The sequence below is a fragment of the Herpailurus yagouaroundi genome, unplaced genomic scaffold, assembly GCF_014898765.1.
Source record: "Herpailurus yagouaroundi ecotype Mexico unplaced genomic scaffold, PumYag 188, whole genome shotgun sequence".
Classification (NCBI taxonomy): Eukaryota; Metazoa; Chordata; class Mammalia; order Carnivora; family Felidae; genus Herpailurus; species Herpailurus yagouaroundi.
In genome coordinates this window covers 36,534,845-36,557,719 of record NW_024412419.1, presented here as the reverse complement: position 1 = coordinate 36,557,719, position 22,875 = coordinate 36,534,845, and the positions used below count along the sequence as shown (strand labels likewise).

The following is a 22,875-nucleotide window of genomic DNA, read 5'->3' as shown; positions in this document are numbered from 1 at the left end:
CCAGAACCCTTTGCAAGCCTCCCTGAGAAACCAAAAGCAGCAAGCAGGGGGCTGATTTATAATTTCAAGAATGAAATGTATTCAGTCCAGACAGCATTTGCAAACGCCTCCATTTTGAAAGTAACTTGAGAGAAAACTGGCCCCATCTCACTTGCCTGTGCTGAACCATCCTCTGGACCAAGAGGCTTGCAGATGACCGGTATACCCGAGGCATCCAGTCTTCCAGTGGGTGTCTCCTGATGTTGATGGTGACCACCTGAATGTTGAGGAGATCGGCCAAGCGTAGAAAGTTCACTTTGTCTGCAATTAAAAAAAAAAAAAAAAAGATCCCCAATACACAGCCACTGTGTCGCTAAGGCTCCAAGGGTGATACCAAATCAGCGTAGACTCTTGGATCTGTCTTGCCTAGGTGAAGATCTGGAGCTTCAAAGGGAAGGCCCAAGGCCAAGGAGCCAGCCAGTGCAGAGACCCCCACCTGTACTCACTCAGACCTGCAATCAACCCAAGGCAGCCAACCCAAGCATGTGATTTCACCAGTTCACAGATGCCGCTGCCTCACTCCCTGCCTTCCACCCACCTTCCTCCTCACGTGGGCCATCCCTGCTTTCTGCCTGACTTGCCTCTCCAGCGTCAACTCTCCTTCCCTTCTCTCTCCACCAAGCCTCCGAGGTAGGTGTAATCCACACCCTTCCCCTCAATCCCCTATCGTCTTCTCTTCCCCTTCTCGGGGATTCACTCAAACCAACAGCTTTCTCCAAAAGTGGGCTCACCAGCCAGGCCAAGATTCGCCGGGGCTTTCTTGACCAACCTGGACCCGCATGACTGCTGAGCTGGTCTTCTCCAGACCCACCGAATGCCCAGGGCCAGCAGGCTCTTCTCCACCACCCCGCGTACCTCCCCCCTGCTAGACAGGTCAGATGCTGGCCAGGAGTCAACTGGGCTGGTCCTCAACCCTGTTCATGCATGACCTCCTGCTCCATACAACCTAAAGAATATCACATCAACGGATCAAATCAGGCTACGTAAAGAATGTTGCTGCTTCTTCTTGTAACCTCCTACAACTTCTTTCCAAGTTTTCTTTGAAAACAAAGTTTAGAAACGAAGTCAACGTTTGGAAAATTTAAAGAAAGCTAAAGAAATTGCCGGTGCAGATCAGGTCTAGCTGAGACAACGGGCCAGGTTGGGGCGGGTGCTTTTAAATCCCAGAAGGCTTCTCATTCAGAGAGCCTGGCAGATGTCTGCAGCTCCATTCCAGTTTTCGGGAGTAAATGATGAACGATGGCTATACGCTTATCACCATAGCGTGGTTTATGCAAGAAAGACGATGAGGAATTGCCATCAGCCGAAACCCAGACTTCGGCCCCGTCAGAAGTGTGGCCTCATCTGAGCGAGGAGCCTGAATCAGACACAGACTTGAGTGATGTTACACACTCATGTTGCTATCTTCCCTAACAGTTTTGTGGTCCCAAGAACATGAAAGAACAGCAGTCCATCAAGTTAGATGAAAAAACACACATAGATATCTTAGGATATCTAAGTTCCTGGGTCTTCAGAGTTAGAAGGAAAATATACATACATGTCTCAAAAGCCAAAGGCATGTAACACCTGCTCAGGCAGAAATGTAGCCTTGGAGAATTAGGTGCCAGGGTATCTTGGATCCAGGGACCTGGATCACCATCAGTGGTTAGGGGGACGATGACATGACAACCATGGGTAGTATATGGGTGACCTACAGACAGGGAATCCAGTCAAAACATCATTCACTAAATAACTTACACCAAAAGGGAATCTATTAGTCTCACTGGGTTCACATCTTTTAATCTGGAAGATTCAGTGGAACAAGAAAAAACAAGGAGAATCAAAACCATAGTAATTTTATGTTAAGGCACTTGTATCCATCTGACATTCTATGTCGGAGATCAGAGGTCAGCTAACTTTTTCTGTAAAGGGTCAGACAGTAAATAGGTTAGGTTTTGTAGGTCATGTGATCTCTGTTTTAACTACTCAGTTCTGCTGAGCAGCATGAAAGCAGCCATAAACAATACATAAATGAATGAGCATAGCTGTGTTCCAATAAAACTTTATTTACAGAAAGAGGTGGTGGGCCATATTTAGCCTGTGGACCATCGTCTGCCAACCCTTGTTGCAGATACATTATTCTCTCCATATTCTCTTTGTTTTCTTCCCATATTTGTAAGTTTGTGCTTCTCAGTTTAATACTGGATTAAGTTTTAACACTGAGTACTAATAAAATTCCAGTGTTTAGCCTTAGAAACCACAATGCTCATAACTGCTGATGAAGCGGGAGAATGTTCAGAGAAGTATTGGTGACCACTGTGAAGCATGTAATTCTGGTCAACTTTTTGTTATTAAAACTGCTTTTGAAAGTATTAGTTGAACCCAGGAGACTTTTGGACAATCAGACATTAGAAATTACTGCTATGTCCCGTAAAATACAACCTGTGATTCTTAAAAGCCGACAGATCTTATTGGCTGTCTTCTGTAAAGATGTGTCTGCCCTGGTAACAATATTTATATTTTTAAAAATTAGTATTTATTTTTGAGAGAGAGAGAGAGAGAGCAAGATAGAGCGTGAGCGGGGAAGGGGCAGAGAGAGAGAGATGGAGACACAGAATCTGAAACAGGCTCCGGGCTCTGAGCTGTCAGCACAGAGCCCGACGTGGGGCTTGAGCCCATGAACCGTGAGATGGTGACCTGAGCCAAAGTCAGATGCTTAACTGAATGAGCCACCCAGGTGCCCCCCACTCCCCGGTAACAATATTTACATCAACACCGCTGTTTGGTAAAAGGTAAAATGCTGGGAAGTCTGTTGAGCCATAAGCTCACTGGCACTTTCTTTTTGCCACATCTCTGAAGTGCTCAGAACTGAGGGCTGAGGACCCAGATTTCTCGCTGACTCCAAATCATGAGCCAGTCAGTAGACAGCAGGGTCCTGTGGGTATGTCTCGAGGGTGTATGCCTACCTCCTTCACTTGCCTCTAACCTGCTCAAAAGGTCATGAGCCACTTCCGCTGAATGTCTGCAGGGCCACTAGGGAAGAAGAGAAATACATTCAGGTGAGTTGTGTCAATGTGGTGCCACCAGTGGCCTTGGAGCCTTAGACTAGGGGGTCACATGGCGTGAGCGGGGAAGTCTGCAGCAGATGAGATAAAAACACTGCAGTTCTGTCTTCCAGAACTGCAAATGCTCTCAAGTCTAAGCTTTTGACAAAGTGACAGTAGGACTTGAGGTTTCAAAGATTATCTGTGTGGAGGGCTGGGGGAGGTTAACCTTAGACAGAAGAAAGTTCTCAAGGAGGATAACAATCTACGGCCAGGAGCAGAAAACCAGGTCTTATGAGCTGACCTGTGTCCCCTCCAAGTTAGCGTGTTCAAGTTTGAGCTCCAAGGGCCTCAGAGAGTGACTACGTTTGGCGAGGGGCCTCTTTTAAAGAGGTAACTTAAAGTGACGCCATTGGGTTGGTTCTAATCCCGTATGACTGGCGTCCTCACAAGAGGAGATGATTAGGACCCAGACACACAGAGGGAAGGCCACATGAAGACGCAGGAAGGCAATCATTGACCAGCCAAGGGGAGAGGACAACCCCTGGCAACTCGGTCCTGGACCTCCAGCCTCCAGAATCGTGAGGAAATAAATTTCTGTGGTTTAAGCCACCCGGCGTGTGGTAGTGCTGCCGACCCCGCAGGGAAACACTTCCCAATGGATTGTTAATTTTGTTGTTTTAAGGCAAACACGTCATTCCTTAAATTCCGAATAGAGGCCTAAGAATCCTCCAAAGATGAAGAAATCAGTGGGGTGCCTGGGTGGCTCAGTCGGTTAAGCGTCTGACTTCGGCTCAGGTCGTGATCTCGCGGTCCGTGAGTTTGAGCCCCGCGTCGGGCTCTGTGCTGATGGCTTAGAGCCTGGAGCCTGCTTCAGAACCCTCCCCTGTTCATGCTCTGTCTCTCTCGGTCTCAAAAATAAATAAAGGTTTAAAAAAAAAAATTAAAAAAAAAAAAGAAATCAGTGAAAAATTCTTTACGCTTGAAATGTGCTATCCCTTAAAAAAATAAACAAAACTAACAAACAAAAACACCCTGGGGGGGGGGGGCAGGAATGAATTTCAAGCTCCACGATTGCCTTTTCTTCTTCTAACAAAACCTGTGACAAATTCTTAGCTTGTACAAATATATTAAAAATGCTAGAGAAATTAAATATTATGTGAACCAATCTTAACATGATTCTCTGCCTGACAGATGTGTCTTCCAAATACAACCCCCAATTAACAAACTGGTTTATAAAGTCCGGCCCCTATGATCATAAAATATATAAAACAATGAACTATTAATTTAAATAGCATTTCTATAATTTTTTAAGAAACTCAGATGGAAACCGTCACTTTATTTACTGTCCTTAGTGCCTGCACCTAGTTAAATTTTTTTTTTTTTACAAAGATGTGCAATTCACAATAGAGCCACAGTTAGTTAATTGCAGAGAGTCCATGGTGGGGAGGGAATAACCTTCATTATTATTATTTTTTTTTTGGTAAAAAGATACATTTTATTTATTTTTATTACTTCATTTTATGGTTTATAATTTATTTGTTTTTTTTAATTTAAAAAAGATACATTTTAAAGATCTGGTTAAAAAGTTTAAATCTAAAGACATCTGACTAAAACTTAAAACATTATAAAATTACTTCATTAATCAAACTAAAACAATTTAAAATCTTAATCCAAATTGACTTAATGCTCCCAATAAAGAAAAACTAGTAGACTAAGTTGTTTTATGATTTAGGGTTTAAAATGTGGCTTCATGTCTTTTTCCTGATTTTATTCAGTGTAAATAAAAACTGCAAATATGGCATTTTAGTTCATGTAAAATTTCTTTTCTCCAAAGAGGCTAAAATGGCTGGAACTTCTCACACCCCTCATCCTTATCTTATAGGTCGGTGGGTGCCATGATCTCAGTTAATATCTAGGTGTTCATAAATCTAACCATGGGTTAGAACCATGTGGCATAATATAAACTGTTGTGGTTTTAAAGGTTGGATCTTCATCAATCAACTTGTGTAAATCTCACACAATATTGAAAATCACAAGGCCCTGGGGCACCTGGGTGGCTCAGTCGGTTAAGCATCCGACTTCGTCTCAGATCATGATCTCAGAGTCCGTGGGTTCGAGCCCAGAGCCTGGAGCCTGTTTCAGATTCTGTATCTTCCTCTCTCTCTGCCCCTCCCCCTGCTCACACTGTCTCTCTCTTAAAAATAAACATCAAATAAATAAAGAAATCACAAGGCCCTGTAGAGTTACTCATTTCAGCTATGTGGACACAGCATATAGAGTTTTTACTTCTCTGACAAATCCTTAATATCAGCAGTAGTGGATCAACTACTTATGGTTTCTTAAATGTATTTTCTAGGGGCGCCTGGGTGGCTCAGTCGGTTGAGCGTCTGACTATGGCCCAGGTCATGATCTTGCGATTCACGAGCTCGAGCCCCACATCGGGCTCTGTGCTGCCAGCTCAGAGCCTGAAGCCTGCTTCCGATTGATTCTGTGTCTTCCTCTCTCTCTGCCCCTCCCCAGCTTGCACTCTCTCTCTCTCTCTCTCTCGCTCTTTCTCTCTCTCTCTCTCAAAAAAAAAAAAAAGTCACTAATTGAATTGGGGGCATTGGACTAATGAATGTTGAGATAAATAGGCAAGAGTCTGGATTTACCTAAAGACTTCCAAAGAAATTAAAACGCTACGTCCCTATGTATAAACATATTTGTTCTTCAGAACACCCACATTAAAATGTTATATAATAATTGTCTTACATCATTCTATAAAAAAGAGTTTTCAAGCTTCAAATCACACTGGCATTTAAGCATATTCATTGGTATTGACTATATGTGTATGCCATGAACATTAACATGAATAGATAAAATTCACAACAGGCCCATTATACTCTTCGCATGAGGTAGGGAAGGTTGGTCATTTCCATCTCTATATTCTGCCCCAGGGAGCTGGATTTGGAGCCCTTTCCCGAGGAGATTCTCTTATTTCTCACAAGTCTGCAACACTTCTACTGACTTCCATTATCTCAAGGATGACTGTGGACCCCTGGAAAGACGTGAGGCCTCTCACTTCTGGAAGAGTTATAATGTCAAGTGGTCCACACATTCCCCTTGCTATGGCTGTCCTTGGCCAGCCTGAAAACATTCTACAGCACAGCAGGCTTTGGCCATGCCTCTGTTCCCTTCCTCTGCTCCCTTTTGTCCCTGACCGGCCTCCTTTGGTAACTCTTACAGACCTCACCCTGTGCCAGATCACAACCCACATTCGGAGGAGAGCCTCTGCCAATGGACACGTGGTGGCGGTGGTGTTTTATACACAGATCTTCACTGGCACTCTCCAGAAAGTTGTGCGGGAGCATCAAAGAGCTCCTCCCTCCTCTTCCTCATGTAATTCATGGAATGATACATCCAAACAAGTAGGGGTGCCATTAGAACTTGGATGTGTTTGGTAAGCTCCATATTTACCCTGCCACAGCTGAATGGTATCGTTTAAAAGCCAGCCTATTTATAGCCCAGAACATGGAAGAAGCTGTCAAGACAAAGAAAAGCAGTTCGTACTCCCACTTGGGAAACAACTACCAATAGTTGGACTGACTTTATCAACAAAGAAACGTTCGTGTATGTCCTAGTGACCATGTGTATCTTTTCTGGATGAGCAGGCGATACCCAAGTGCATAGGCCTCCCCATGCCTGACAGACAAAGACTTCGAAAAGCCCCCAGCCCTAGGTTTGGAACACCTCACCTTTCAATGGCAATCCAGGAACTCACTTTACAGAAGGAATTGCAAAGAAATTTGAGAAAGCCCTGAAGATTCATCAACATGTTCAGGGTCCCAATCATCGAGAAGCAGCAAAGCTACTAAACCATCAGGGAAGAATTCTCAACACCAGAGGGGCCGAAGTCTGGGAACACCTGGACTGAACTGACCAGCCACTCCACCCCGGTTGTGGGGTGGGACCTCCAAGGGGACCCAAGTCCCAACCCTCTCTTCTAAGGTCAAGAGTAGTAGTCCTCAAACAGATGTCCCTGGGCCACAGCTGGCCCTGTCCGTGTCTTCTCCACCCTCTGTGGGGTAAGTGCTGAATACAGAAACTTGTAGAACAATTGCCAGGATCTTGTCCACGGACTCTAATGATGAAAAAATGGGACTTGGACTTTACACTTTGTAACTTCATTTTTCTGAGTGTTGATTTTTGCTGTTTATCAGTCCATGGCAGGTTGGACATGAAAAAGCACTGTGCTCAGGGGTTGCCCGGGGACCAGTCACCCTTCGCCACCATTAGCAGAACCCTAATCCCGGCATGCTGAAGGGCACAGGCAACCACCACCGGTCCCTAACGGGGGCCACCAAGGCAGTCATTCAGGCTCTGAGAAGCCTGGCTCCTGACCAGGCACTCGGAGCCGCAACTTCGAGCTGGTGGCTGAGGAGACATGCTCAGGGCTCAGCAGGAAGCCAAATCCTGCTAATTCAAGAGGGCAAAGGCCTTCCTCCAGCCAAGGTCCAAAACTCTCACTGGAAGACATGGATACCACCCATTTAGCGGTATCTTACTACACGCGTCTTTTCATTCTCCTTTTTGCACGTAAGTTCCAGAGAATCACTGTGCTTTCCTTCTTACGCGTGCACAGAGCCCTAAGGAAGCCTATGGCTCCTCTGGGACTAGTCTGAGAGTCCTCATCTCATGTAAATTTACATCCTGTCACACTTACCGCTCCCTTTTGGTGGGTTTCCATCTAGACTTCTCTTGAAACAGGTGAAATGAGGGTGCTTCACAGTTTGGGATGTATTTTAGTCACCTCACATCTTTCTGAATTGCTGTCTTATCTTCACAGTCATTGTTAATGTCGCCAAAATTTTCCATTATGTGACTATCAGAATCTGGGGCGGTTTAGCACAATGATGCAAAACATGGGCCTTGGAGTCAGATGGCCTCTACCACTTTGCAGCTGCATGGCCTTGGGCAAACTGCTTAACCTCTCCCAGCCTCAGTCTCCACATTGACCAATGAGGATCACAAAAATCCCCCCCTCAGTGAGTCAGGGGGAGGATCACGTACACACCACGTGCAGGAAACAATCATGACAATGGCTCACACACGATAAGCATGCCATAGATAGGAAGTGTTACTCATACTAGCCACCGACCATTAATACATGAATTTTAGGCTACTTTCAACCTTTTACTTTCAAATATGGAATGCAATGTAGATGTTTCTTTCCACAGCTCTCTTCTGATTTTAGATTCTGTCCCTAAAGCAGAGTCAGTGGTGGAATGACCGTTACAAGGTAAAGGCTTTGGGATGGCTCATGGTGACAACTCCCACGGGGACAGCCCTGTCCGAACACAGCTTTGAGGGCCCGAATTCCACTGGATTATTGCCAGCGGGGAGTGCCAATACACATTTTTATTTGCAAATTTAGGAAAACAAGAAAACAGTACTGCTGTTTTACGAATCACTTTTAGGAGCCACCCACTTCTTTGAAAATTTATTTATTTTTAATTTGGAGAGAGAGCACGAGTGGGGGGTTGAGAGAGAGAAACTCAAAGCAGGCTCCACGCTCAGTGCAGAGCCTGACGCAGGGCTCAATCCCACAACCCTGGGATCATGACCTGAGCCGAAATCAAGAGTCGGATGCTCAACCGACTGAGCCCCCCAGGTGCCCCAGGAGTTGCCCGCTCTGAACACAGCCAAGAGGAATGTCGGCGGCCAAACCTTCTTACCCACGTGCCCCTTCTGTCCCTCGTCGGAGATCCTCAAGAGGAGCTCCAGGTGGGGACCGCTGATGTGTGGTGCCACGACCTTGGCCAGCCGCCTCCACTGGGCCTCCATGACCACAAACTCTGTGCCCACCTTGACTTTCAGAATGTTGAACGCCTCTATCATTTTGTGACGTTTCAGGTACGCCAGTTTGCGAATCTCATTCTTTAAAAAATAGAATTGTGTTTTTTAAGAGAAAGATTCAAGAAAGCCTTGTTTCTTTACCCTAAACATTTCAAGGTAATTAAACAGCCAAAGAGAAGGCCCCGCTGGGTCTCTTAACATGCCGGGTACGTAATCCCTCCCCGGCTGCAGGTACACACAGCTGACCCGTCTGCATAAACAGAACTCGTCTTACCAAGTTCAAATGAGGGAGCCCGTGAAGGATAATCTGTGTGGTGAGAAACAGAGCAGCAGGAGGCAGACTGGTCCCAACTCCACTCTGCCCAGGAGGAAGGAAGCTTCCAGAAAGGAAGGAAATCGGGTGTGCTGCTGAGACACAGGGAGACCCCAGAGAGGGAGAAGATAGATCTACCATTAAAGTCAATCAAGAAAGAGAAGGGAGGAGGAGAAAAGTCAGGGAAGTGAAACTAGGCCAGGAGTGGTCCGGAAGGAAGAGGTCCAGGCCAGGAAAGACAGCAGGGCCTGCCCGGAGCTGCCATCTGGCCTGAGCACAGGGAATCTTCCAGAAGCGGGGGTGGGGGGGTGGGGGTTGCTGCACAGCCCTCCTCGGGTTACAATCAGCCACCTGACGCCCACTCTTTTTGCTCCCCGTAGTACTGTCATCACTTAATTGATTACACAGCTAGACTATAATTTTTTTTTAATTTTTTTGATGTTTATTTATTTTTGAGAGAGAGACACAGAGCACAAGCAGGAAGGGGCAGAGAGAGAGGGAGACACAGAATCCAAAGGAGGCTCCAGGCTCTGAGCTGTCAGCACAGAGCCTGACGTGGGGCTCGAACTCACGAGCCATGAGATCATGACCTGAGCCGAAGTCCGACGTTTAACCGACTGAGTCACCCAGGCACCCCAGAGGGTGTGGGCTGTGTCTTAATAATTTTTGACTCCTCAGAATTTTGTGTGGTGCTGGGCACCTAAAGCACATTTAAGACATTTGCTGACTGATCCCTGTTGCAGAAGATTACCCAAAGAAACACCTCCTTGGGGCTGGGGGAGGTACAGCAGCAGTTCTGCCCAGCAGCAAAAAAAAGAGGAGAAGCATACCAGACTCTCTGGGACAACCTCCTTCCACCCAGAGGGAGGAAGTTGAGATAGGAGGGTCTCTGGGAGGCCTGGCCTCTGGGGCAGGAGCAGCTCAAGTCCCAGCAGTACACAGACTGCTCAGGATGTGGACAAGCCAGTCACCTTCAAAGGCCATTTTGCCACCAACAGGCTCAGCCCCACCACCTGCTTCTCCATAGTTGCAAACATTCAAGTTCTCCCTGAATTTCTCCTTGCTCCCCGGTGGGACCCTCCCTATGCAATGAAAAATTCAGAACAGAACCAAAAGGATCAGAAGCCAAAAGCCAATGTCTTCCCTTCAGGAAAATCATCCTTTGGTGAAAAGCTTCCCTGTGCAACTAGTTTTACAAGAAAAAACAACCCAGCAAAGATATGTGCAGTGGAGGGCGGGCAGGTGATGTGGCTGAGGCAGCCTGGTGGATTCCAGGCTGTAAATAAAACATCCTCCACCCCCAAGGACTCAGAAGCCTCCGCCCACCCAACGCCTCCAGGAATTCTCCAGACGTAAATCTAACAGGCAGGCACCGGGGCAGAAACCGCTGGCTTTAAGAAGTTTCTGCTCTTGCTGGAGAGGCAAAAAGGAGTGGAAGCTTGGAGAACATCCCCAACCCCCATTCTTAACAAAACCTTTCCAGGAACCATGAGCAATTGAATGCCTTAAAAGCAATGAGTAAAGCAATAGCCTGCCACTGTACATAAAATTCAGAAACACTGTCAGACCCATTGCAAAGAATGGTAAAGAACCACCCACGCCAGCAGAATAGAGCAAAGGCACCAAATAAGTCTTCAGATTGGCCAAAGCGAAAAGAAAAAGCACCCTTTCAAATATTGAACCAATGCGTTTGCCGGCCTCCCTGGCACGGCACCTAGCCCGTGTGCCTATCCTCGCCTGCCCCCACCCCGCTTCCGCTCATGCACCTTACCTTTAAGTGCTTCCTATAATTGTTGTAGACCACGGCCAGAAAGACGGACATGAAGATGTAGGTATTGATGATGGTGTAGGTTATAAAGTACAGACAGTACCACCAATTGAAGTTATAGGCAGGCATCCTAGAAGGACAGAATTACGTTGCACGGTTTTTCACAGCCTAGGTCCTTAGTGCATAGAAGGCTGACCTCAGCTGCCATCCCACATGGACAACCCACGGGCACAGGGCACGGCAAAAGCTTCTCTCACTCAGACTCTCCCCCCATATGGCGCGGTCCCGTGTGATGGGGTCGCAAAGCCATCACCGCCCCTAGCGCTGAACAGGTGGCCTTCTGAATTTCTTAGTGCCTTTTCAAGGCAGCAGCTTTCAAAGCAAGTAGGACCTTGGCGATCTCCCGATCCCATCCCTTCCCTTCACACTGAGGGAGCCTCACTGTGGCTTCACAATCGAAGCCTAAGAAAGGAGACCGACTTGCCCAGGACTATAGAAGGAATCGAAGCGTGGCTTGGGTTTATACTCAAGGCTCTTCGGGGACACCAGACTGCCTTGTTGGGGGGGGGGGGTGCAGGGGAGGGAGATAATTTTCTAGCCACTCTGGGACAATGAGAAAGAAAGGAGCACCATTAATAATGGCACCAGGGTGAGAGGCATAAATCAGGTGTGTGTGCTCACTCCACCTTCAGTAGACATTGGATTTCATACAGGAGGGGGTGTTGGAGGCACTGGCATGGCCAGGGTCTGAGAGAAAGATCCAAGAGCACACAAGGAGGGCCAGAACTTTCCCTTGCATATGTTTGTCCCGAGCCAGGCCCAAGAGTGAGCAACAAGCTAGAGCAAGTCGATATGATGATCCCACACAGAACTAGAGGACAAAAAACCCGCCCTGCCCCGAAGTGCAGTATGGCCTGGTTGGGATTGACACTCGCATTGAGCCTTGTCCATGCCCTAGACCCCAAGGGGTATCTACTCAGTGTGGCACTCTTTAATAATTTTACTTCCCCAAACAAGCTTAATCCATAATATGAAGGACGTTAGGAAAGAAAATACATGATGTTTTCCTCCTAAGTGAAGTCCACGTGTGTGGAGAATTGGCATTGCGAAGGGGAAGGCAACAACTACTAACCTCTACATTCCTTTCCTGTCTCACCTAACCACAAAGGCGCATCAATGCTTGGGAGAACGAGCCACGATTCCTTTCGAAAGATGGCTTAGCTGTTTAAATTCAAGACGCAAAAAAATCCCGAATAGAAAGTAGGCTCCCATATTTAAGAGTTGTATCTCAAGAGATATCTCCTGCTGCTTTCAGCTTTTTAAAAACAAAAAAAAAAAATCATCTAAGCTTAGTTTTGAATAGACAGGGTAGGCTATTGTTAGCGTAAACATTTTACATCCTTCAAAAATTTTTACACGAACATGAATAAACGGAAAATCACTATTTCCCCCCCTCTCAGCCCTGCTGGTGTTTGGAGACAGCTGCCTTTAACAAAGCGAATTCTGTCCTGGTAACAGGTGTCTATCCGTGAACATGAGCCAAGATGGACGTACATGACATCGGGGCTGTTCGCGGTAGTGACCAGCACGTAGAGCTCAAACACTATGTCCAGGATATTTGTGAAGTAGGGCAATCCTTCCACTGTTTTAAGACCCCTAAAGAGGAACCAAGAACACAAAGTGAAAAACACACACACGTAAGTGAGGTTGTGGTTTCTGATACACTTTTCCCCTTCCAGAAGCACTCCTGGAGTGTTTGAACGAGGAAGATGGCACCCGGTGACAGATTCTGCCACCAACAGGCTGAACCTGAAGGGGGGTGGGGGTGCGGGGGGGAGGCGGGGCGGGATTCACAAGCAGAAACTTCCAGAGCAGCGTGCTCACCTATCCCCAAAAAGCTTCAAGGCCATAAGGGAGAATATCAGCACACTGAACATAAACAGGAGGAAGACGTAGAGAATATCGGGCAGAGTGTTCCGGATGCTTCTGAAAGTTCTTCGGATCTGTGATGACAAAATTTTCATTTCGTTTACAAGAATCGGCTAATTTTCTGCAAAAACAAAAGTCAAGCCTTTGCATATCCTAAAGTATGTCCTTCCTTACCTGACGACTTTCAGGGAAGTTAATTAGGAAGACTGGTCTTAAGACCCTTGACCATCGAACGCTGTGGACGTTCACAGCTTCCAGGGACCCATAGATAATCAGATCAATCAAGGTCAGCTGTGAGAGACATGGGACAGAGAGGTCAGTGCCACACTGCTCCAGGACAGAGAAAGTGATGGTGGGGATGCATGCTCACCGACCAGGAAGAGGGGTCACAAAGCAAGTTCCATAAACAGGATAATTCTAGTTGTGTGATATAACATTAAAAGTAGCTGTTGTTTGTGCATTTATTATGTGCCGTGAAGTACAAAAAGCACCTTCTGTAATTATTCTATGTTATCCTGACCACACCCCTAAGGTGGGCACTATTCCTGGATGGAGACACTCGGGGCACAGAGAGGGTGAGCCTGTGGCCCTGGTCACACAGCTAGTAGGGGGCAGAGCCAACCCTGGAACCCACGCAGTCTGACGTCAGAGCCCATGCGGTTACCTGCACAGTTACATGCTTCCACACTACATCCTAATTAGCTTTAACTTTTCTTCAATTTGACGTATAAAATTGTCTAGCCTGGTAACAGAGGTAAGAAAATCCTGATCCTTATTGTCAGGTTCGTGATCACCTAAGAACAGGGCAAAAGAAGAACCCAGTGTATTTTTAGGGAGATGTAAGTTAAAAAGAATAACCTCCATGGTCAAAAGTGTTAATTCAGCAAGCCACAGAGGACCCAGTGAGATCCGACACAGGGGCGGAGATGGGATGCAGCCATGGAAGGAAGCTGGTGCCCTGGGCGCTGGCAGGAGGGAACCATTGTGGCTGTCCAGGGGAGGGTGGGGACAGGCAGATCACCAAAGGTTACGGTGCTGGAGGAGGCTTCCTGGGTAAGCACTCCCTCATGTAATCTTAAAGCAAAGATAGAGGTTTGTTGGGCGCCTGGGTGGCGCAGTCGGTTAAGCGTCCGACTTCAGCCAGGTCACGATCTCGCGGTCCGTGAGTTCGAGCCCCGCGTCAGGCTCTGGGCTGATGGCTCGGAGCCTGGAGCCTGTTTCCGTTTCTGTGTCTCCCTCTCTCTCTGCCCCTCGCCCGTTCATGCTCTGTCTCTCTCTGTCCCAAAAATAAATAAACGTTGAAAAAAAAATTAAAAAAAAAAAGATAGAGGTTTGTTGTTGTTGTTGTTAAGTTTATTTATTGTTATTTTTGAGAGAAAGAGAGAGAGGGAGGGAGAGAGAGAAAATCCCAAGCAGGCTCCACACCGTCAGCCCGGAGCCTGACGTGGGGCTTGAGCTCACAAACGGTGAGATCGTGACGTGAGCCAAAATCAAGAATCGGCCTCTCTTAACTGACTGAGCCACCCGGGCGCCCCAATGACAGAGTCTTGAAAGAATAAAACTCAGGGGGCGCCCGGGTGGCTCAGTCTGACCCTTGATGTCAGTGCAGTTCATGGCCTCACGGTTCATGAGATGGGAGTCCCGCGTTGGGCTCTGTGCTGTGATGATCCCGCATTGGGATTCTCTCTCTCCTCTCCGTCTGACCCTCCCCTCAAAAGAAATAAACATTTTAAAAGAATAAAACTCAGGAAAATCAAGGGCCACAGCAGGAAGACATAGTAAAGGGACTCTCAGGGAGGAGCTGTCCTGGCATGTCTGGGAAGCCAAGGGTCCCGAGGGTGGGGGGGAGACGAGGCAGGAAGTGACAAGGACTAATGGCAAATGGCTTCGAGAACCAGGCTGAAAAGGTGAGTCTTATTCCCAGGGCCTGGAGAGCCTCGGAAGTCTTTCAAATAAGGGCGACGAGGGCAAAGGAGTGAAATCGCCCCAGCGACAGATGGAGGAAAGACCCGGACAAGGCAAGAGAACGCCCTCATTCAATTCACGCCATACTCTTTCAGTCACAGAATGCCCCTTAGTGCAGGGTGTCACTGTAGCTCTAGAGACAGAGTGAGAGCCAGGCGGAAGGTGCCAGCCCTCACAAAGCGCACATTCCAGAAGGAAAGAACGGTGCTGATGATAAAGACGCTCTGCGACAGGTGGTGGTCCATGCTCGGGAGAAAACCCGGATGAGGCAAAGGGCACGCAAGGGAGGCCTAAGGCAGCGCCAGCATGCATGGAGAGAGCAGGAGACGGGGAGGGTGGACAAGGTGGGGGTGGGGGCGGGCAATAATGAAGGGGGAACACAGAGCTTCCGCCACAATAAGGACTTCAGCTTTTCTGGGACGGGAGATGGAACGCATTGGATGATTTGAAGCAGGGGAGCACCGTGATGGGACTTAAATTTTATGAGTGCCTGCACGCCCACGTACTTGAGGCACTGTGCTAGGAGTTTTAGGAGATGAAGAGGTAAGGGGCCAAGTAAGGGGCCTAGTAAGGGGCCAAGCCGCAGACAGGGTCGTGGAAGACACACACAGTCTCCTTGGAGGAGATTAGCAGGAGTGTCTTCCTCTGTTTTATACAGTCTGTATTGTTTGGATTTCTTTCTTCCAGAAATAGCCTCCTCCTTCCCCTCCCACCCCGTCCCCCCGCCGTCCTGCATCAGGCAGCATGGTGTCACAGACTGAACCCAAGCCTGTGCTCATAGGTACCTATATTTAGACACTCACAGTGCGCCTATATTTCTTTTCAGTAGCAGAAAATATTTCTAAAAATAAGAAAAGTACAGATAGGTAGTCTGCATATTCTGAGGGTTCAGCAGATGTGTGAAGGGAAGTCAAGTTACGTATGTAGAACAAGGTGAGGAAAGACAGTGGACATTCCAGCCAAAAAAGAGCCACCGCAGGCAGGGGAGGAGCGAGTGGTACATGCGTGGGGCAGCAGGCAACTCAGTCCAGCTAGAGTGAAGAGGTCCCAACTAGAGTGAAGCACGTTTGCAGGACTGGAGGGCACTGAATAGTCTTGGGGCGCTGACAGACGTTTTCCAGCAAGGGAGCGAAGTGATCTGAGACGTGCTTCCGGAGAATTAATCCCGCGGCAGCATCTAAAATGCACGTATCGGGCATCTGAGGTGGAGGTGACCACGACAGTTCCCAAAAGGGGTGACCAGGGCCTGTGCCACGACGTGGGAACAGAATGGCGTGCAACAAAGAGACAGCGTGTGGCCACATCAGAGACGACTGCGATAGTCCAAGTGCGGAGAATGAAACAGGGCAAGAGGCGTCCTGAGGGGCCCTGGGGAGGCCAGATGCGAGAGAGGGGAGAATCTGGACTAGGAGGACGTGGTACTGGGTGTTGGGACGTAAGGCACCACCGGCAAGCAAACAGCCAGGGGAGGCAAGGGGTGAAAGGGCGTGGGTTTCGTCCCACTGTGTTTGCGTTGACACACAGATGTAGAAACGGCTGGCGAGCAGCGGGCCACAGGCAAAAGAAACTCAGAGGGGAAACCAGTATCGGCTACAGCACGGGGACCCCTACCTAGGAGTGTTCATGAGGGCTCTGAGAATGGACGGCTTAGGGGCGTGCAGACTGAGCCGTGGGTGAACTGGAAAGAATGAGGGTTCAGGCAAGCCGGCTGCTGCGGTCGGTAAGAAGCTAGTTATCAAGCACCCTTAGCTAATCACTGAAGGGGCCTCTCTGCCCCTAACAGCAGCCTTTCGGAATTCCTTACCCTGCCCCTCTTGGCCTGACTGCTTAGCATATATCCTCCCAGATCTCTCTGTGAACGCGTACCATTCTTTCCTTTTGTTCTTTGCAACAAAACCGTGATCCGGCTCTGTGGTAACTGGTTCTTTTGGCTTCATGAATGGTAAGCACTTCGCCTTGGTAATAGACATTTGTCGCTTTCACACTAGTTTATAAAGGGCTGAGTGGATGTGCCACGTTTCATTTAACACATATCTATTGTCGGGAAATCACGTTGTTACCAGTTTTTCCAGTATCAGGAACGGTTCAGCCATGGACCAATCTTGTAGCTAAACCTTTGAACACATCCTTCTCTCCTAACGATGAAGTCCCAGGAATAGAACTCCAGGGTGCAAGTGTAAGCACCTTTAAGGCTTTTCAAAGAACTGCCAAACAGCCTTCGAGAAAGACAGCTTACTCGTCCCTCCAGGAGGGTATCAGGGGTTCTGTTTCCTCTCCATCTTGCTAACGCTGTTTTATAGGCACACACATGGTATTTTATTGTTGTTTTGATATATATTTCTGAATTAGTGAAGTTACACATTGTTTCATTATCTGCCATTATTTATATTTTTCTTTTAAGAGATGCCTTCACCTATTTTCAGCCCTGTTGGGGGGGCCTCTTTTTTTCCCCCCCTTTTAATTTACAAGTGCTCTTGCTATGTTAAAACACAGCACTCGCACTGTCATACGTTGCCCTGTTTGTTCTTCATTTGGGGTCCGCTTGCATTTGTGCTAATGGTGTTTGCTGTGCCGACGTCTGTCATTGTTGCTTTAACCAGATCAACTCTATTCAGGCTTTTGTCTTCATAGTTTCTGCCTTTGACCACAAAATCTTCAGGGTACTATAATGAGCACTCACCACGATGGTTACCATGATGCAGATGTTTTTCGTATCCTTCCAGAAAACCATTTGAGGAGTGACTTTTGCAAAATGTACAAGTCTCGCAAAGAATGCAGTCAGACAGAGTACTTCTGCTAACGAGGTAGCCTGCACAGAGAAAACAGAGACTAAACACAGCGCCCCGCCTCTTGGAGGTTCAGCTTTAGCTCTCTCACAACCCTCCCAGCCCCCCAAGCCACCTTGATGCCCCCTCTAAGAATTAGCACTGTCCCTTTTGACTGCGGCAAATTGCAGTCAAATTCTGTGCTAGTTGGAATGGTTTCTTCCTCTTAAGAGGAAACCTGCCCTTGAGTCACGAATCCCATGACCCAACAGGCAGGGAGGGCTTCCTGGGAGGGGCTGGATCAGCAGGCAGGGCACCCAGAAGGCATTTCCCCAGAAGACAGGAGGTCTGGGACGGCAGACACAGGCATCTTCTGTGCTCTCCAATTTCAAGTTCATATTTACAAAAGGCATCTAGAAGTTCAGTTTCTCTAACAGGAGAGTAACCTCCCAAAGACGTGTTTTGAGATGTGGGTCATTCCTTAGCCATCAGTGCCACTGCCGCCCTCCGCCCGTGTGTGGCTGGTTTAGAGGAAAGAAGGGAGGCCACTGAGACCCAGTGCCAAGTCCTGACCGTCTCCTCTGTAGGTTACAGGACACCAGCTCCAAAATCCCTACAGGCAGCTAGACTGGCAGCCTGTGATCGAAGCCCGGGCTTTCCTGTGATTCCCTGAGGCGGTAACTCCTCCCCAACAAGGACACTTGCCTTCATCAGGGGGTGAGGAGGGTGCCACAGTACGAAGAGATGGGGAGACTGGGCCCTGAAAGCAGCACTTGACACAGTCTTCCCCTCCCCACCCCAGCCTTCATGGGTCCTGGGCGTGGACATGGGCTACAGCCGCTTCCGAACCGTCTAGCCCTCAGCCTATTCATCCTCGAAGGACTCTAGAGACTCCCTGTCAAGGCCAGGCTTGCAACAGGGTCTGGGGCAATTCCAGGACACCTCTGCTCAAAATAAGATGTGCTTGGTAATGCTGCATCTGGGCCAAAGCCCCCCCATGACACATTCGATTCTAGAGACCAGACGTCCAAACACCGGCTGAAGGAGCACCCTGAACTCAGCCAACCTGAAGCTGTACGTGACCAAAAACAAACAGAAGGGTGAGGACTCGGGAAGAGAGGCAAGGGGCTGAGCAGACAACCCCAGGGAAGTCTCATCGCGTCCAGAGTGGGCCGTGCTAGGGAGGGACTGACTGTCTGGGTCTCTGAATGCACAGCTCTGCTTCTCCCAACTCTGCGGTTTGTTTTGATAGTCACTGGGCTACAAGTTTTCTATGCAGAGACTTCACTAATTGTAGCCTCTTCATCATACAGAAGTGTGTTACACCATCACTTTGGTGGCCCCCAGTGAACCATGCTCCCAGTTTTCAGCCCCGTACGCAGCGTCCTCCCATGATAACTCGGGGCTCCGGCATCTCAGGGGCTTTGGCCGAGAGGACATCAACGAGCTGACGGAAGTGGAGGCTTGTACACTCGGATGCTCCTGCTTGGCCCTGTTCCTCCCCCACTGGGAGAAACCTACACCACATGCAGCAGCTTCGTAACACAGCAGGGCACTTGGTCCACGGCTCCAGCCAGGCAAGCTCCCAGCTCGCAGCCAGCAGCCCCTGCCAGGCTCCAGAGATCCACGGAGCTTCCAGATATTGTTACCCCAGCTAACGACACAGGAGCAGGATATCTTTCCGGCCTGGGCCCAGTTACCCACAGAATCAGGGGAGGTAATAAAGATAGGGGTCAGTGAACTTTATCTGTTGAAGGACCAGACCGTAGATATTCTGGGCCTTGCCAGTCACCCAGTCTCTACGACAACTGCAGGGGCAGCATCAAGTCGGGAAATTAACATGAGTGGATCATCAATTTCATACTTGGACCGAGCCGGAGTAGCTGGTGAATTTGATGCGATTACTCAAAACCGTACGTGACCAGCTGCTAAGTGCCAATAAATAGTGATTTAGGACTATGAAAAAAAAGCTGGAAACGTGGCAAGTACAAGTTGCGTACCACACTAAATTATGACATTGTCTATTCGCCCTTTCATGGATACGCTCTGAAAATATCATTTGTCTACCCAATTCATCCCTGCGGACACAGAAGACAAAAACCTCTACTCCATTTAAAATGCCTTATAATTAAGACGGAAGCATCAGCTCAGCTAGTAGGCAGAGTTCTTCCAAACAAACCCCAGCAATGAAAATAAAACCTCATCCAGGGCACCTGTGTGGCTCGGTCAGGCAAACATCCAACTCTTGATTTTGGCCCCAGTCATGATCCCACAGTTCACGAGTTTGAGTTTGAGCCCAGAGTCAGGCTCTGCACTGACAGTAAGGAGCCCGCTTGGGATTCTCTGTCTCCCTCTCTTGGCCCCTCCCCTGTGCACACACAGGTGCGGACAAGCGCCCTCTCTCTCTTTCTCTCTCTCTCTCAAAATAAACAAACATTTAAAAATAGTAATAAAAGAAAACCACACTCGTATTTATTGAAATTTGGAAAAAAAAAAAGGAAGAAGGCATGGGGCCCAACTCATCAATGACAAAGTCTGGTTAGCCATTTTGTTTTTAATCCTTACCAAGAAAGGCAGGGGAAACAGTGCCGGTTCTTCAAACAGGGCGAGAGAGAGGTCGACACAAATAAAGAAGTAGATGGCTACTTGCATTGTCCAGTGGTTATAAAAATAGTAAAGTCTGAAGATGAAAAGAATAAAGGTGTTTATATACAAGGAGCAGGAGTTAAACAAAACTCACACTTCCCACCAAAAGACTAACGGTGGGCAAAATGCAAAATAGGGCTCTGGCCACATTTCCTTTAAATCTTAGGGAGCAAGGGACAGCACTGAATTGAGCACACATTACAAAACACGAACGGAAAAAAAAAGGCAACAATAGTATCGCATCTCAAACCACAGTCTCTTAAGTGTCTCAAGCTATGATCAGTACCTCCTGCATAGCGGTTGTGACCGTAATAAAAAGAATACTTTCAGAGGACTTTGAACGGTGACTGATGCACAGTAAACCCTCAGTTAAAGTGACCTATTATGCTGTGGCATGGCAGCCTAACCAATTTAAATGTGCACCACCCCATCTCAACATGGTAGATTCAGAGAGATCTTGTGGTCACACAGTTCTCTTCCTAGGGGTGGGGGACAGTCTCCCCAACCTGCTCGAAGCTTCCAGGAATGAGGCGTGCGTCTATTCGTTGCTTTGGAGGCACTGGCACGGAGCCCTGATGTTTTCTCCTTATTTTGAGCCAAATCATTGGTCTTAGTTCAACATTCAGGGGGTGGGAGAGAAAAGGCATGATTCTTACGAAAAGAACAAATATATAGATTGCATCAGAAGGCACCAGAAAGAAAAAGAACAAGTCTTTTCGCCTAAGTGGCTCTAAGAGGACAACCTTATCTACACGGAAAGGATGATGTGATTCACTTCAGATGCCCTATCTCCTGCTCTATATGTTAGTCATGTACTCATTTATCTGTCCTTAATGTATTTATTGAGTGCTTCCCTATGTGTGAGACACCATGCTCTTATAACTTAAAAAAAATAAAAGCATTGGATGTTAGGATTTTATCCAAATCTCCATGCCTTATCCTAGAGACTTCTCAAAATGTTTGTGGAGACAATGTCTTCAGTTTGGGTTCAACTTCAAGACTGGTAAGTACTAAAGGACAGGTTGCTCTAGGAGACAGTTTAATACTTTATTTACCTGATGGCCCGAGGAGACGTTTCAAATGGAACGTTTCTGTTGTACTGGGCATCAGAAACATAGGCAGCTGCCAGGAGAAGGTTCTGGTCCTCGTTGGGAGAAAGTAAGGAGAGAACAACAATCAGAAGAGGAAAGGGCACTTCTCTTTCTCATGTATATGTACAAAAGGAAACCCTCCTCCCTCTCTCCCCGCACCACCTCACTCTCGCCAGAGGTAATCAACCTTCAGAGTACTGTATGTGCTTTCCTGGGCATTGGGACCTGAGGTGGGGCTGAGACACAGGCACGCTTAACCTTTCTGAATTCAAACTGTGTGCCCTGTAATGTGTGCTCTCAGAGGAAGAAACGAGAAAGCACTGAGTAGTACGTATAAATGTACTTAAATGGCACGTTTATACCAACATATATACGGCTATATACACACAAACAGATAAACACAAAATTATATTTAGGGTACTTGATGAGTGGTTAGAGTGTTTTTCAAGGGTAATAAATAAATAAATTATTGCCTTTTTTGATGACTTTTGAAGCTAACTCCTTCTCAAGGTATGACCCCCGCTCTACATATACACATAATTTAAAAACAATAAAATTATTTTCATATGGTCCAAAGCTTATTTTTCTCACTCCATATATTCTGGACATTTTTTTTTCATGACAATATATACACATCTACCCCGTTCTTTTCAACAAATGCCTCTTCCTTTAAGTAGTGTCTCCCTTTTCTTTCTATTTCAAACACAATTACGTTGGATTTTTTAAAATATGTATTACACACAGACACACATGCATATCTTTGTGCCATATGAGTGTGCTTGTAGGACACAGTTGAACTTGTGGATGAAAGGTCTTTGCATTTTTTTATTTTGATAGATACCACCAAATTGTTTCCCCCAAAGTTACACCTTTGATATGCCTCTAAATAGTACATGAGCACCATGTTTCCTGCTTCTCGCCAACATTCTTATAATTTAAAATGATTGATAATATCCAACCAGCCAGAGGGGCATCTTGAGATTTGACTTTACATCTCCTCATGACCAGTACAGCTGAGCCCCATGGGCGATGACTCACATTTCTGATTCTGTATAAATGAGATAAAGAACACATACAAACAGACTAGCTATTTAGACCTTCCTTCGTCCTCTAGGAGGAAAAAAACCCGATTATCCATTCAATTACCAGAGTTACCTCCTCAAAACACAGGACATCGTCCTGTATGGACTGGAATGGAGATCTACCATTGGTCAAGCAAGCCAATGTTGCAAATGCAGCTAGTATTCAGAGAGGTCAAAAGATTCCAAACTTTGGACAAAAGTATATATTTGTACACACTGTAGGACTGCATTTCCTAAATTTATTTCATATTGCAACACTTAAAAAAGTAAGTCATATTGCATTAAAAAACACAAACATTAGTTACTAAGATAGGTCTTTTAAGAGACATTTCACCAAAGAAAATATATATATATATATATATATATATATATATATATATGCATGGCAAATAAGCACATAAAAAGATGCTCAACAT

General features: G+C 47.0%; 1 protein-coding gene across 1 annotated transcript in view; it reads right to left on the bottom strand.

Moving 5' to 3' along the window:
* The window catches only part of LOC121044528 (two pore calcium channel protein 2-like), a 33,713-nt gene extending 11,312 nt beyond the window's left edge, over window positions 1–22,401 (bottom strand). Inside the window, exons 1-10 of the mRNA XM_040496886.1 lie at window positions 22,370–22,401; window positions 21,342–21,485; window positions 20,206–20,320; window positions 17,556–17,684; window positions 13,085–13,201; window positions 12,866–12,984; window positions 12,536–12,637; window positions 10,985–11,111; window positions 8,780–8,981; window positions 156–300 (exon numbers count right to left, since the gene is read on the bottom strand). Coding sequence (XP_040352820.1) covers window positions 156–300; window positions 8,780–8,981; window positions 10,985–11,111; window positions 12,536–12,637; window positions 12,866–12,984; window positions 13,085–13,201; window positions 17,556–17,684; window positions 20,206–20,320; window positions 21,342–21,485; window positions 22,370–22,401 — 1,232 coding nt within the window. The remainder of the gene's footprint in view (window positions 1–155; window positions 301–8,779; window positions 8,982–10,984; window positions 11,112–12,535; window positions 12,638–12,865; window positions 12,985–13,084; window positions 13,202–17,555; window positions 17,685–20,205; window positions 20,321–21,341; window positions 21,486–22,369) is intronic.
* Between the last annotated feature and the right edge of the window lie 474 nt (window positions 22,402–22,875).